At 52.2% G+C, this 14,803-nt stretch overlaps 1 protein-coding gene across 1 annotated transcript in view; it reads left to right on the top strand.

Moving 5' to 3' along the window:
- EDA (ectodysplasin A) overlaps positions 1–14,173 on the top strand; it is a 174,160-nt gene extending 159,987 nt beyond the window's left edge. The window contains exons 4-9 of the mRNA XM_044682864.1: positions 5,118–5,141; positions 8,536–8,715; positions 9,796–9,830; positions 10,383–10,434; positions 13,820–13,954; positions 14,073–14,173. Coding sequence (XP_044538799.1) covers positions 5,118–5,141; positions 8,536–8,715; positions 9,796–9,830; positions 10,383–10,434; positions 13,820–13,954; positions 14,073–14,173 — 527 coding nt within the window. The remainder of the gene's footprint in view (positions 1–5,117; positions 5,142–8,535; positions 8,716–9,795; positions 9,831–10,382; positions 10,435–13,819; positions 13,955–14,072) is intronic.
- Positions 14,174–14,803: the final 630 nt, after the last annotated feature.

Below are 14,803 nucleotides of genomic sequence, written 5' to 3'. Positions count from 1 at the left end.
TTCCTGATACTTTTGATAGATATTTTCAAAAGTATCTTCAGTAGTAAAGTGAAGTGAAGCTCAAAGATGAACTTCCCTTCAGGGCCAGGCACAAGGAATGCTAAAGAAACTCTTGTATAGAAAATGAAACTTTATATATATATATAAAAGGATTTCTTATTCTAAGGGATTCTAACTCCACCCAAATAAACTCCCAGGTTCTACAAGGAACTGCTTCTCCTGTGGTTCACAGACTACACTAATCCTCCCTGATATAACTAACAAAATTTTATACTATTCTAACTAAAGCTACTACTATAATTCTTAACTTCGTCTTTAAGTTATAAAGATAACCAAGGCTAGCTGGTTGAGTCTCAACAAGAATCAGGTTAAGACTCTGAGCCTTAACAGACTCAGAGTCCAAACCAAAGACCAGGTTTTCTTTGGTCTTTTCAGAGTTTAACCAATCTATACACAGTAACAGATAAATGAATAATGTTTCCCAAGTTGAAAAAGAAAACACTCCACTCCTTCAAGTCTTTCACTCAGACAGAGATAGAGAGAGGCAAAGATGTTACCTTCTCCAGCCCTGAGAGAGAAAAGAAGAACCTACGTGTGGCTCTGTCAAATGCCAGGAGCCAACTGTCAGAATGCCACACCCAGAGCATGTAACCGTCATAGAAAAAATGGTTATAACTGCCAACAGTTGAAATTAACACCCTCTCTCAGCTCTGTTGGCACCTCCAATTCCAGCTTCTCTGCTTCTTATCTCTAAACTAATAAAATAATACTTATTTTCTAATATTTCATCCTTATACCTGAGAGGGCAGTCAAAAACCAGCTGACAACAAAAGGGCCAACCTGACATTATGTGGAACTGCCAAAAAATGTGAGCAACTTAAATAGCTATCAGTGAGGGAGTCATTTTCTAAATCATGATGCATTCATAGAGGGGTATGGAGAAGGGTTTCATTGGAATGGGAAATTCCTGGGAGAGGAAATCCCCTCTACCAATGTGGGTCAGCACCTTCTCTGCAGAGTGTATGTGATCTTAGAGAACTGCCCAGGACACTGGATTGTGAAATGATTTGCCCAGGGTTGGACCCCCAGTATGTGTCAGAGAGGACTTTGCCTCCAAGTCCAAGACCTGAGTTTGATTCTCTATGAACACTGCTTCTACATCACATCCATGTAATAGGTATTATAATGGGATGAAGGCTGGCAGGTATAAAGAATGTCAAGCAATCTAAAGAGATTTTGAGGCAATAAATGCAAGAGAGAAAATGGCATGGCAAGTTACAAGTACAAGAAAAGAGTCCTGAGATGAAGACTGGGAGGCTGTGACTGAGAAGCTGCTCCTTGATTTTTGCTTTTTCTTTGTATGCCCATGCACTTAGTGCAATGCTTGCTCGGCACATCTGTCAGACACATGTAATCAGTGCTTGTTGATGGATTGACTAACTAGGACATTCGGGACCTTGAAATTAAAGGAATTTAAATGCAAATAACTGAGCAAGTTTAATTAGGATGTATTAACATTCTATCTAAAGTTTTCAATAAATAATTTTTAAGCCAATCAGAAGGACTACATGAAAAAAGTGAGGCAGAGGGGTCCAAGCAATACAGAGGCCAGCCAGTCTTGGAACATAGGTTGCCAGCCATGGAAATTCATTGCCCCCACTGCAAGGACCCTGTGGACCGAGCTATTTTCTGAACAGCCATGCCAGAATGGCAAGAGCTTGAATCTCAAGAGTTCTCAGCAAAATGGAATTATGGGTCAATTCTCATAAGATGAACGTTACAAGGGATAAGTCAGGAGGACAAACCCCTACTGAGCCTGGGCCACATGTTTAGCCACCACCATCACCCAGAACCAGTCCAGGTCTATGCCAGCTAATGTCAAGGAGGTGCTATGGGGGAGCTAAAAAAGGGGAGAGGGCAAGGAGTCCCTTTCCCTGTTGTCTGGAAAGGAGACTCGTGCAAGACTTAGAACTCAGAAAGATAAGGGTCCTCATGGGATTGCCACTAGACTGCACTATCCTTGGGTTGTTAGAAGCAAGCAGGACACTTAAGTCAAAGAGAGAGAGAAATTCCTAGACAGTTGGGAAGACTTGTCTGATGTGACGCAGCCTGCCGTGAGCAGAAGAGATAACTAAATAAACAAACAAGTAACTAAATAGCCTCTACCATGTCCCAGGCAGTGTGTGCTAAATGCTTCACAAAATGATCACTTGATCATTATAGCAGTGGAGTAGATCTCCATTTTACAGATGAGAAAACGGAGGCAAAGAGAAGTTAAGTGACTTGGCCAAGGTCACACAGCTACTAAGTATCTGAGGTCAGCTTTGAACTCAGCTTTTCCTGCCTCCAAGGACCAGAGCGATCAGTAGACATGGCAAAAATCACACAAATAATAATAGCAGGTCAAATCCAGTGACCAATCTTAGCCCCAGAGAACAAGTGATGAAACCTGCCTCCTTTCCCCCAGTAGAAAGGTGGAGAGTCCTGGGTAGAGAACAGGGGCCTGGCCTGGCTGCGCTTGCTTGGCCACTTTGTGACAAGGAAAAGCTCTCTACAGTGATCGGGCACAAAGAAATTCATCGGTCACAGCGTCTTGGGGAGCAGAAGTACTAACACTGCCAAGTGACCTGCTCACGTGGCCAAACCCTTGGAGCCTTTTCTTAAGTGTGGAGTTCACTTTTGGACGAAGCTGAGAGAAACATGAATGCATTATGCGACCCGTTCGTGGTACTTTAGCCCCTTGGTGACAATTAAGTGTGGCACTCCCTTTGGGGAAGTTAAGGGGGAAAGGGCCGTGGGTCATTCTTTTTACCAAAAACCAGGGACATTGGGAATGGCTGTGAGAGCAAAATCAAAAGGCATCAAACTCTTCAGAGTCATTTTGTAAACACGGTCTCATTCCTCCCAACACATCCCTATTTTATTGGCTGAGGAAACTGAGGCCCAGCGGAGTCAAATGACTTGCTGGAGGTCACCGCCCAGGCCTCAGAGGCGGCGTACCTGGTGCCCTTTTGGCTTCACCCCCTGGCCTCCCTGCCCTTCCCCCAGACCTGACTGGGAGAAACCTCAAAGGGCTCTGTGTCCAGATAGTGGCTGTCACCCAAGTTGGGCTTGGATCGTCTGAGTTCCCTGAAGTGGTTGGGACCCTTTTCTTTAGAAGTTATTTCCGTGAAATTGTCTGTGACTTCACTGTCGGTGAAACTGTTGACACTTCTTTTTAAGCGCCCATTCACTTATGCTTAAATTACCCTGGGCGGGCATGTGTTCCCCACATGGATGGATTACCATCTTCCGTACTCTTGTAATAACTGGCAAATTAAAGCCTGATGGGCAAAATCAATTGCCGCTACCCTCCCTTTGCCCCGGGGAAAACGGTCCACTCGGGAGCATCAAGCTCCATTCTCACAGGAGGGTGGCAGCTTGGACTGAAAGTCAGCAGGGCCCTGGCTGTGAGGGTTGACCTTCACCAAACTGGGTAAAAGAGGGCAAGTCTTCTCCTTTCTCTGGCTCCGAATGGGCATCCGAACACATGCCTTCATTGCCTACCACATGGGTTTATCGTAAAGATCAAACGGGTGAGCTCAGCTGTGTACAAGCAAGCTACAGAGAGGATAAGCTAGAGATCATCCAAGAGCCAGAGAGCACTGAACTTAAAAGGGAATCGGGGGAAGCTTCCTGTAGGAGGTGGGATTTTAGCTGAATCTCACAGGAAGCCAGGAGATAGAGACAAGATGGGCAAGAGTTCCAGTCATTGGGCAGCAACCAGTGAAAATGGCCGAGTCCAGAGAAGGACTGTATTGTGCAAGGAGCAGCCAGGAGGCCAGTGTCACTGGATCCAAGAGTATTTGGGGGGTAAAGAGATTGGAAAGCTAGGGGGTACCAGGTTGCGAAGGGGTATAAATCCCCGGGGCTTTTGTATTTGGCCCTGGAGAAGAGATGGAACCCCCTGGGATCTGTTGAACGAGGGGGCGACGTGGTTAGACCTGCACTTTAGGAAGCCACCAACAGCCGAGAAAGGCTTGGGGCAGACAGACCGACCAGCAGCCTCTTGCCCTAGCGTACCCGGGAGGAAATGAGGCCTGTGCTTACCGGCTACAGAGGAGAAGGTGGGGGAACTGGGAGGGAGTCGATGGGTGCGACACGGACGTCAAAAAGAAAAGACCAAAAAAGTATTCGTGGGACACTGGCAGAGGAAGGGAGTTTTGCCGTCCTCCTTTGCCAAGATGGCCAGTATGCCCAGGCGTCCTGAGTGCAAGAGGGAGCTTTGTTTTGCTGAATGGTAATAGTTCTGGGGAAGGACTAGCATCATCTTTGCCTGAAATGTGGAAAGACGCTGACATCAGGAGGCCGTGGAGAGCATGAAGCCTTCCAGTACCTTCTCCTGCTAGGCAGGCACCCCTAAAGGCTTGGGGTGGGCAGGTGTGGGGTGCTGAGAGTCACAGCTTCAAGTAAACCCAACTGGGTGGCTTCCTTTGAATCCATGGGCAAATATCGCCTTCACTGGACTCTTGAGGCCAGTCATGCCCCGATAAACTCTGAACACACACACTGTCCACGTGGACAGATGAAGTTCAGAAGGAGCTACAGACGAGCAAGGCTGTGTGCTGTTCAATATCGAGCACACACGAAAAACCAACCGTAGCGCAGAAAGTCACGGCACTCCACGCGAGCCTCTTTTCTGTTCTCTGGTTACCGAACCATCGAGATTCAGTTCATCATAAACAAAATGGACACGATTTCTTCAAGTTTGTTTTTGTTTTTAACCAAGAATGCCAACTTGGTCGCCTGATGAAGGCCGGATTAGAGAAGGGGGAGCCTAGGGGCAAGGCGTCCACGTGGTAAACTGTTGTGGTAGGCCAGGCGAGAGGCGATGAGCTCCTGCTCTAGGACGGGAATCAGTGGGGAGGGGGGCAGCAGAATCCAAGCTGCAGGGAGAGAGGGGTGGAAAGGGAGCAGGCAGAGTCCCTGGGGCTGGCACCCTCCTCCCTCCCTCGTAGGGCTGGCAGAAGGAAGGATTCAGGGAAAGCAGGACTGTTTGCTGAGTGACTTGTAGACCTCAAAGCCTAGGCCTTCCCTGTGAACAAGGAGGAATTTTCATTTTTTCTCTTTCTTTGCAGGTCCAGTTAAAAACAAGAAAAAGGGTAAGGTGGCCGTCTCATGTGGTTTTCCTTGGGGGGGGAGGGGAGGGCCTTTCTTCCAAGAAATGCTCACTCAGCATAGTTTCCAATGTGGCCTCCTTGACTTGGCCACCCTCCATGCCATCGCAGTAGAGATTCAGTCAGTCAGCAGTGCTGAGAAGCATCTGCTGCGGCCCCAGCACTGCTCTTGTACTCATAAGCTAAGCGAGCTCATGGGAGAGCTCAGGCTAGGCAGAGCCTTTGGCGTCCTCGCCTTCCCTTTTCTTCTCAGGGCATCTGATCCTCCTGCTGGCAGCAGGCAGGTGGGCTTGGAGCTCTGGGATCTGCCTTTCAGAATGAGCACCAGGTGGGCACCCCTAGGAACCCAAACCTCCCCTTGCTTCTTGGCCTCACAGGCTTTCCCTCTTCTCCTTAGTGGTATCGACTGTCAGCCCAAAGAAGGCCATCTCATCCTAGCAACTCAGACTGCCAGGAGTGGGCAGGGACCACAACCATCCCACTGTTTGTTCCTTCAGAGACGGCAAGGCCAGCACCTCCCATAAACACTTGGGCCCTTGGGGACAACTCTCATTGACCACAAGCCCGAGTCCCTTCTTCTTTAACTTACATTCCTTGCCCAAGCAGAACAGGGCCTGGTCCTTTTCCAAGTAGAGGGAATGCCCCAGGTGGAGCAACCTGGCCAAGCTTAGCTCCTTACCGAAACAGTTCAAGACATCTGCTCTTGCCCCATTGGCACCACCACACTGGACATTTCTCTCCGGCACCAGTGCAGTGTTCTTGATGAGATTGGATGGGATGAGATGAGCGGTGTCCCTGCCCTTGCTGTCCCCAAGGCCCCCCTCATCTGCTTCCTGCTTCCTCAAGGCTCCACCTACAGGTAGTGAGAAAGGGATGGATTTGGGGGGAGCAGAATTGCCAAGGCTTGGCACCTGATTGCTCCTGGAGTTTCCCCTGCTTTAGAAGTTCCCATTGGAGATCCAAGGCCTGCCCCAGTTGCCTTGGAGCCCCTGGTAGCCGCGCAGCTAAGGCTTCTGCTGCAGTACGCCTCCTCTTCTTCTGCGTCCTCCCACTGCCCCCTCGTCCCTCTCCTGGACCATTGCCCAAGCTGCTTTCCTGCTCCCTGGCAGAGCACCACCCTCTCAGGCGCTTTGTTCCTGTTGGTCTCTTCTCTTCGTTTCTGCTGACACCCCAGGGCCCCTCAGGGCATGTAGGCCTGGGGAGCTGAAAGGGCTGGTCTTGGAGATGGAGAGGAGAAAGGGAGGCCGAGGGAGAGAAGGGCATTTGCCCGAGACCCGCCCGCTGAGGTGAGAGCTGACTCCCAAACGAGGGTCCCAGCCTTCCAACCCTACTGACCTCTCTGCTCAGACCTCATCGGCTCACTGGTTCTCCTTCAGAGGCCAAGAGGTTCAGGCCTTCTATGTGACTGGACCAGAAGGCTATGGCCTGCCTTCCTGTGGCCAAGACACCTACTTTCAGTGGGGGAGGCCTGGGAGCCAGAGAGCCCTAGAAGGTCAAGGCTGGCCAGGACGCCTGAGGAATGGAGTCCAACATTGCATCTCCACTGAGGGAAAGGGCCTCCCCTTAGACAGCTCTCATTGTGAGACCTAAATGTGGCCCTCCCAGCTATGCACTCATACACACCACACACACACTCTGTCTCTCTGTCTCTCTGTCTCTGTCTCTCCCTCTGTCTCTGTCTGTCTCTCTCCCTCTGTCTTTGTCTCTCTCTTTTTCTCTCTCTCTCTCTCTGTCTTCTTCCTTCCCTCTCTGTCTCTCTGTCACTGTCTCTGACTCTGTCTCTGTTTCTGTCTCTCTGTCTCTCTCCCTCTGTCTCTGTCTCTCTGTCTCTGTCTCTCTTTGTCTCTCTCTCTCTGTCTTCCTCCCTCCCTCTCTGTCTCTCACTGTCTCTCTCTCTGTCTCTGACTCTGTCTCTGTTTCTGTCTCTGTCTCTCTCCCTCTGTCTCAGTCTCTCTGTCTCTATCTCTCTCCCTCTGTCTCTGTCTGTCTCTCTCCCTCTGTCTCTGTCTCTCTTTGTCTCTCTCCCTCTGTCTTTATCTCTCTCTTTTTCTCTCTCTCTCTCTGTCTTCCTCCCTCCCTCTCTGTCTCTCTCTGTCTCTGACTCTGTCTCTGTTTCTGTCTCTGTCTCTCTCCCTCTCCCTCTGTCTCTCTCCCTCTGTCTCTCTATTTCTGTATCTCTGTCTCTCTCCCTCTGTCTTTGTCTCTCTCTTTTTCTCTCTCTGTCTTCCTCCCTCCCTCTCTGTCTCTCACTGCCTTTCCATCTCTGATTCTGTCTCTGTTTCTGTCTCTGTCTCTCTCCCTCTGTCTCAGTCTCTCTGTCTCTNATTCTGTCTCTGTTTCTGTCTCTGTCTCTCTCCCTCTGTCTCAGTCTCTCTGTCTCTGTCTCCCTCTCTCTACCCCCGGGCCCCGGCCCCGACTCTGCCCTCGAGGGCCAAAGCAGAACGAAGCCCTGCCAGTACTGGAAAAGGGCTCTCATGTGCCCTGCCAAGGGACTTCCTTTCCAAGCTGAGTGCCTTCATTCCTTCAGATGGCCCTAGTGTGACCCGAGCAGAGACATTTCAAAGGCGGGCCTGGCACGGTTCTGGAAGGGTTCTGAGCAAACATGGGGGAAGGCCGTATGAATGGAATCCAGGCTTGTGGTGGGCAGAGCTCAGAGGAATGACTTGAGGGGAAGCCGGCTCCCTCAGCTCCTAGAAAAGCGGGCAGCCTTGGGGCCCTCCTGCACACCAAGGGTGGTGACCCTCTGGCGTCCCTGCCAGGCCTGCCTAAGGACAGCAGAGGGCAGGCAGCTTCCCCAGGTGGGTGGGCCTTAGGGACGGGGTGCTGTGGGCTGCTGCTGCCTTGTTGCTGGTGGGTTGGCTAGTTGTCATACTCCTTTGTCAAGCCTCTTCCTAGCCCTCGCTCCATCTGGGCCTCCTGTCCTGTCCTGCCTTGTCTCTGTTGCCCTCTTTCCAAAGGAAAGCTGAACCTTATTTCTACTGCTTGCCTCTGCCAAGGCTTCCAGGGTACCAGCCAGGAAAGACCCGGAAGAGCTGCTCCAGGGCCAGGGCATCTACTACCCCAAGAAGCCCTGGGGAGCTGGCCTGTCGAGGGAGTCAGGGCTGTCTCTTCTCAGGTAGCCTCTGCTTAGTATTCAGGGATTCCTTAAGGAAAGCAAAATTGAGGAGAGCAGCAGAGCCTCAGTCTCTCACTTGTGTCAGTTCACAGGATCACAGGACCGGGAGCCACAAAGATCCTTAGAGGCCTCGAGTCCTATCCCTTCAGTGTCTCAGAGGCCCCCAGAAGAGAGGCTGGGAGGCTGACAGTTTTCTCTTTGGGGGTCCAGCCCTGGGCTTTTGGTGGTCCGATGTTGAGTATTGTTTCGGTTTTGTTTTCTCAGGAAAAAAGGCCGGACCTCCTGGACCAAATGGCCCACCAGGTCCCCCCGGGCCTCCAGGCCCCCAAGGACCTCCAGGAATTCCAGGAATTCCTGGCATCCCTGGGACAACAGTCATGGGACCCCCTGGGCCTCCTGGGCCTCCTGGGCCTCAAGGTGCCCCTGGGTTGCAGGGCCCCTCAGGTGAGTGTCTCTGTCTCCCCACTCCGTGGCCCAAGTACCTCCAAATCTGCGGGGATGCAGGAAGCATCCTTCGGTCAGTTTGGGGTATTGGGGTTGGGCAACGACCACCTGAGTCTTGCAGGCTGAAAGGGCGCATCTCCCAGGAAGCCTCCAGCCACCTCTAGGTTTTGCCCCTCTGTGACAGACAAGCCTTCTCTTTGCAGTGTAACCACATGAGCAGCTACCAGGGTTTCTGGGGCTTCCCAGGGGAGAAATGGACTCCCTGCTTTGAGGCCCAAATGCTCTCCATGAAGCTGGAAGGGACCTCTAAAGGGGGACGCCTAGCTGGTTGGGAGAGTTTGGGCCCGTGAGAATTTGGGCTTCCTGGCCAGCCCCAGAAGCAGAAGCAGTTGGCATGCATTCGGGGATGCTTAGGGAGTATGGATGCAGAAGGAGCAAGGCCAAGTCCCAGAGTCTGCATCCCCAAGGGATCTGCCTTGTAACCTCTGGTGACCAACGGGGCAAATTCAGGCTGATGGGAGTCTCTGGGCTGGGTTCTTGGAGATCCTTCTCTCCCCAGCTTTTCCCCATCTAGGGCAGATGCCAACAATATTGAATGGCACAAAGCAGGGATAAGTAGTGGTAGTCAAGGCAAGTCATAACATCATTTTACAGTGGAGGAAACTGAGGCCCATTAGTGGGCAGTGACTCATCCAAAGTCATACAGCTAGCAGGTGACAGAATGGCCCTCCGGCTTCTTTTGCCATACCCCACGGCTTTTCTTGACAAAAGCGGGACCATGAAGGCTCCTAGTTCTGGAAATCAGCTGAGCTTTGGGGGCTGAGGATACCCATACCCACCCCTTGTCTCCTTAGCAAGGTGCCCATTGGGCCCAGTTCAGAAAAAGGCGGGCTTCCCTCTCAGCCTTATCCCTAAGGCCTGGAGGGAGGGAGGGAAGGGAGTGGGGAGGCAGGGGAGCTTCCCTCCAAGTAGCTGCTGCCAGGAAGAATGCAAAGCAGGCTGGCGATGGCCTCGCACTAAGTCCCAAGCAGCTCGGCCCCTCACCTCCCACCACCCTGAAGCCCTGGCATTCTCTTACAGGTACGGCTGACAAGGCTGGAGCTCGGGAGATCCAGGTGAGTCAGGGGAGGGTGAAACCTGGGGATGCCCCTAGGCTTGTTCGCTTTCTGGGCTTCCATTTGAACAGGACGTCAGAAGCGCCTTTCCCCTACCTTCCTTTCCCTCCCACATGAGGAAGTGGCCTCAGAGAATGGAAGGGACTTACCTAAGGTCATATAGCAAGAGAGTAGCCAGAGGCTCCTGTTTCCAGTGCCAGTGTCCTCCCTGCCATGCCAACCGTGCCGCTCCATCGGGCAGCAACAGGTGGTGAGAGTATCCCTGAGCAGCACCAGCGTGCCTTCCCTTGCTCTTCAGCATGCGAGGCAGGTCATGGTACCCCCATTTGCAGGCCTCCAGCCCTTCTCCGGAGTTCCTAGGCTTCACCAAAGCAGATCTCTTCCCAGTTGGCCCTGGCTTCCGGATTCCCCTGTCAGCTTCTTCTGGGCCCCCCTCCGTAGCACGGTCCCCCCCCCCCACTAACACCCTGGGCCAGAGGACGGGGCCAGAGGAAAGTGCAGAAGGCCAGACCAGCAGCCCTCACGTCTGCTCTCCGCTTCTCTCCCTCGCAGCCGGCTGTGGTGCACCTCCAAGGCCAAGGCTCCGCCATCCAAGTGAAGAATGGTAAGAATCCCAAGAGGAGCTCTGTGGCTGAGCCCAGCCCAGCTCCCCCCTCCCAAGGGAAGGCGCGGCTCTGCCAGAGACATTCATGCACTTCCCTGTGCCCACACAATCCGCATGGAGAACCATGTGCCACTGGAGCCGGAAGGGAGGGCCTTTAGGTCATGGAGCAGCATTCTGAGTGCAAAGATTCTGAGGGAAGAAATTAAGCCCTCACCCCGAGGCTCCAAGACATAAAGGGACTTGTCTAAGCTCACACAGTCAGGAGGAGGATGGGAGGGAGCTCAGGCCGGGATGGGGACCGGGTGCAGAGAGGGGGAAAGCGGCCTTTCATTCTCTGTGTGTGCATGGAAGTCGGTCAGTCACAAGCGTTTATTAAGCAGCACCAAACACCCATCTGACCAATAGCTCTGCAAAAGGGAATTGCTGCATGAACCTCGGTGCCCTCCCCTGTCCAGGCCGTGCCCCAGCCGAGGCCAGCCACCTGGGCCCACATAGGAAAGGGCCATCCGTCCTGAAGGAGCACTGGGCAGCCACCTCTTAGTGGAGGCTTAGCTGGAGCCACAAAGGTGGGAGGGCCTGGGAAGTGAGCCGGGGCCCAAAAGCCAGCCTGTTGATCCTCTTCCCAGCTCTGCGCCCTCATTTCCCCTGTCTGAGTAAGGCCAAAGGAACAGGCTGCTAGGCTGGAGGGGACACGAAAGGCCCTTTCCTCCATCTTGGATGCCAGGCTCCAGGCAGATGGGGGGAGCGATGGGAGGCAGAGAGGAGGGAGATGGTGGGGAAGAGATGGGGAGATCCCCAAGCCCCCGAGCATCCAAGCAGTCTCTTGGTTTTTAAGCCCTCACCTTCCATCTTATAATCCATCTTACAATACTGTGTGTCAGTTCCAAGGCAGAAAAGTGGTAAGGGCTAGGTCATGAGGGTCAAGTGACTTGCCCAGGGTCACACAGCTGGGAAGTGTCTGAGGCCAGATTCAAACCCCAGGCAGTCCTTGCAGGTGGTATGTGCCTACCCTGGTCTAGGCCCCATTCTGGGCCTTGAAATTGACCTTGAAATCTGGCCACCCCAGTCCCCAAGTAGACTCTTCCAGCTGCTCCCACAAAAGCATATGGCAGACTCCCTGAGCATATTCCTGTCCCCAGGATCCTCAGGGAGTGGCTTGGCTGGATGTGCTTTGGGAAAGGATGCTTTGTGCTCACTCTCATGCCCCTGGGGACTAGGAATCTGGAGGTTTTCCCATCTGCCCATGAGTTCTTATTTGAAATGATGGGGGGGAGGGGAGGACAGGGGCCATCCCAGGGGCCTTCATCCTCTGGGGGATCTGGAGAATAGAGAAGGCCAGAAAGTTGGAGGAAATGCTAGCAGCTTTCAAGAGGGACCACCAGGAAACTGAGGCCCGAGGGTCCTGATGGGAAATAATGAGTGAGCTTATTGGGTGCCTGTTGTCTCAACAGTTCCACAAACCCATTGGCAGAAAAGAAGGGGCTTCTCCACAGTGACACACACACACACACACACACACACACACACACACACACACACACACACACTCTCTCTCTCTCTCTCTCTCTCACTCTTCCCTTAGCTTGGGTTACAAAGGCACGCACAAAATAATGCCTTAAACCGTGTCCAAAAATGACCTAAAATGGAGACAGGTTAAGGGGCGGCCCATGGTAACAGACAGAACTATGAAAGGAGAGCTGGTGTGCCCAGGACTGCCTGGCCCAGTTAATGGAAGTGTGGCATGCCATGCCTTCCCCAGCACTGTGCCTGGGCACCTTTCTGACCAAGCTATTGAGAGATGTTTGTTGGCACAGCGGCTTCTGTCTGTTCTCTGTCTCTATGTGATCAGCTGGTCTCCCCCTTGGACTGCAAGCTCCTTGAGGCCAGACAGAGATCATGTGTTTGCCTTTCATGGCATCCACTCCACTTACTGAGGGCTTCACGCATTGGATCTGACTGGCAGGCTTGGTGAAGCCCAAAAGGAGGACCATCACCAAGTTAAGGGCTAATCCTGGTTTCATGTGGCCTAAACAAGACACATAGTTCTACAGGCCTCAGTTTCTTCATCTATAAAATAGGGATGAAGTATAGAGATCCTGCTCTATAACCAGAGATTTATCTGAGTGGCCTAGGGTGGTCGTCGGATGTAAAGAACGAAACAGATTGGAAGCACAGCTTGTTAGCTCAGAGTGCTCCGAGGTATAATGGAGTCACCAGTTTATTATATAGAAAGTTAAAGATCCCCTTCCCCCAAAAGCCCAAGAAAGCTTCCCACAGTTACAGAGAGCAGGATTTTTACTATAGTCAAAACAAAAGCCTTAGAAGCCTCCAGGTATAGATAAAAACCTATGCTAAATTATCAACTATCTGTGTTATCTTTAAGTGGAGCCTGGGACATCTTGTTAGGCCGGAAAGCCCCTGAACTTCTCAGCCTTGATGGTATTAAACAAAATTTTTGAGCCTCATTATTTTACTTTAATTCTGGGCAAAATGCCCTGCCAAGGGTTCGACCTTGGCCATACCAGGCAGCTGCATTCTCGGTCAAAGGGAAACAGTGTTAGCCTCCCTCCTGCTGGATTGCTGAGAGCCCAAAGCTTTTTCAATAAGACTATGATGCATTTTAAAGGAAGGTGAGAATTATGAAAGGAATCAAAAGAGGAATCTCAGATTTTTATCTTCGATAGCCCATTCCTTCTTAACCATGATAGGGAGAAAAAGTCAATACGCGGCTCTGCTGGTCTGTATTGATCTTTTGAGGAAGTCCAGATAAAAATATCTACTTCAGATTCTAATTTCTCTTAATGGCTCCCGACAACGAAGGGCTTAGAAATCAGACTAGGCAATCTCTAGGGCCACACCATGTTCTAGATCTAGGAACACATGGAAGTGCACACACACACACACAGGACAAGGAAGACACAGGACCCAGATCCCTCTCAGGAAGTCACAAAAATAACAGAATCCTCAAGCAGGAAACTTCCATCCTCCTTATTTTATAAGCAAAGAAACTCAAGGCCCCAGAGGGGAATGGCCTGGGCCTGCCCAATTAACCTGAACTCCTCGGCAGTGGCACAGTGGGAATGTGACACCATGTCCTCCGCTTCAGAGTCAAATGCTAAGTCTTAGAGCTGAGAACATGGCTGAGGACTCATCAGGAGGCCAAAGGCCCAGACTTCCCCGCGTGACCCTCGGGAGAGCCCCCAAATAAGTGCTGTCTCTGAAGGTGGAAGGAAGCCCAGGGCCCAAAGGCCCTGCCTGCTGCCCTTCTGGTGCTTCTAGGGGTGACCAGGGCCCTGGCTTACTCTGGGGGTGGGGTGGGGGGCTGGGTTCTGTGACTGCTATTTCTCTGACATGTACTGAGTGACTGCCGTTCTCTCATACTGAGATCTTTCAGGTGGAGTGCTCAATGACTGGTCTCGCATCACCATGAACCCCAAGGTGTTTAAACTGCACCCCCGCAGTGGGGAGCTGGAGGTACTGGTGGACGGCACCTACTTCATCTATAGTCAGGTAGAAGTGAGTACGGTCTTCGGCCCCACTCCTTTCCTAGATGCAGGATGCAGATACCGCACCAACCACAGAGGGGCACTGTGGAGCCAGCCAAGGCAGACCATTGAGCCCCCCCCTTGGGCTTCCAGGGCCCACAGCTGGGGCTGGGGAGGGAGGAACTAATGAGAAGAGACACTTGGTGATCGCTGTAGATGACCTGAAAGCAGCCGCCACAGCGATGGGCACATAGGCGCCTCCCTTTCAACCCACAGAGACCCATAGTGGCGCCCTCATCCTTCCCCAAAGCCTGCTGGCTTCATCTTCTCCTAGAGCTGGGGAGTGTCTGTGTCTGTGTGTATCTGTGTGCCCACATGCCTAGTGGCCTGAGGCTGGTCTCCCAGCAAGAGCTGGCTTGAGAGGGGGAACTCCAGGCCCGAGAGCCAACACATAATGGTTGGGGGTGGGAGGGGGACCATTCGCATGTTCATGCTGCATTTTTCTCTAAACAACCTGTTTGGGGATACTCGGAAAAAGTCAGTGCCCTTCCCCTCACCAGCTGCACTGCCTCAGTATGCCCGTGCGGTAGTTAGATGGACAAGTATGTGTGTGGTGGCCAGGAAAATAGGGCTGCAAGATTGTCCAGTGTCTACCTGTCCTACTAGCTTGGCCCAGGCCTCTCTGAAAGCCACTCAAGGGGCTGGGCTAGACCAGGAAGAAGGATTAGGGCCCCACGGTGGCATTTGGGGCCCTTTCTGGCTACTTTCTACCCTTTTCCTCAAAGGGTTTCTCTCCCTCTCTCCCTTCCCCTTCCCCTTCCCCTTCTTCTTCTTCTCCTTCTCCTTCTCCTCCTCCTCCTCCTCCTCCTCCTCCTCCTCCTCCT

This window comes from Gracilinanus agilis, chromosome X (assembly GCF_016433145.1).
Source record: "Gracilinanus agilis isolate LMUSP501 chromosome X, AgileGrace, whole genome shotgun sequence".
NCBI lineage: Eukaryota > Metazoa > Chordata > Mammalia > Didelphimorphia > Didelphidae > Gracilinanus > Gracilinanus agilis.
The sequence above is the reverse complement of the archived record's forward strand: the minus strand, read 5'-3'. Positions and strand labels throughout refer to the sequence as shown.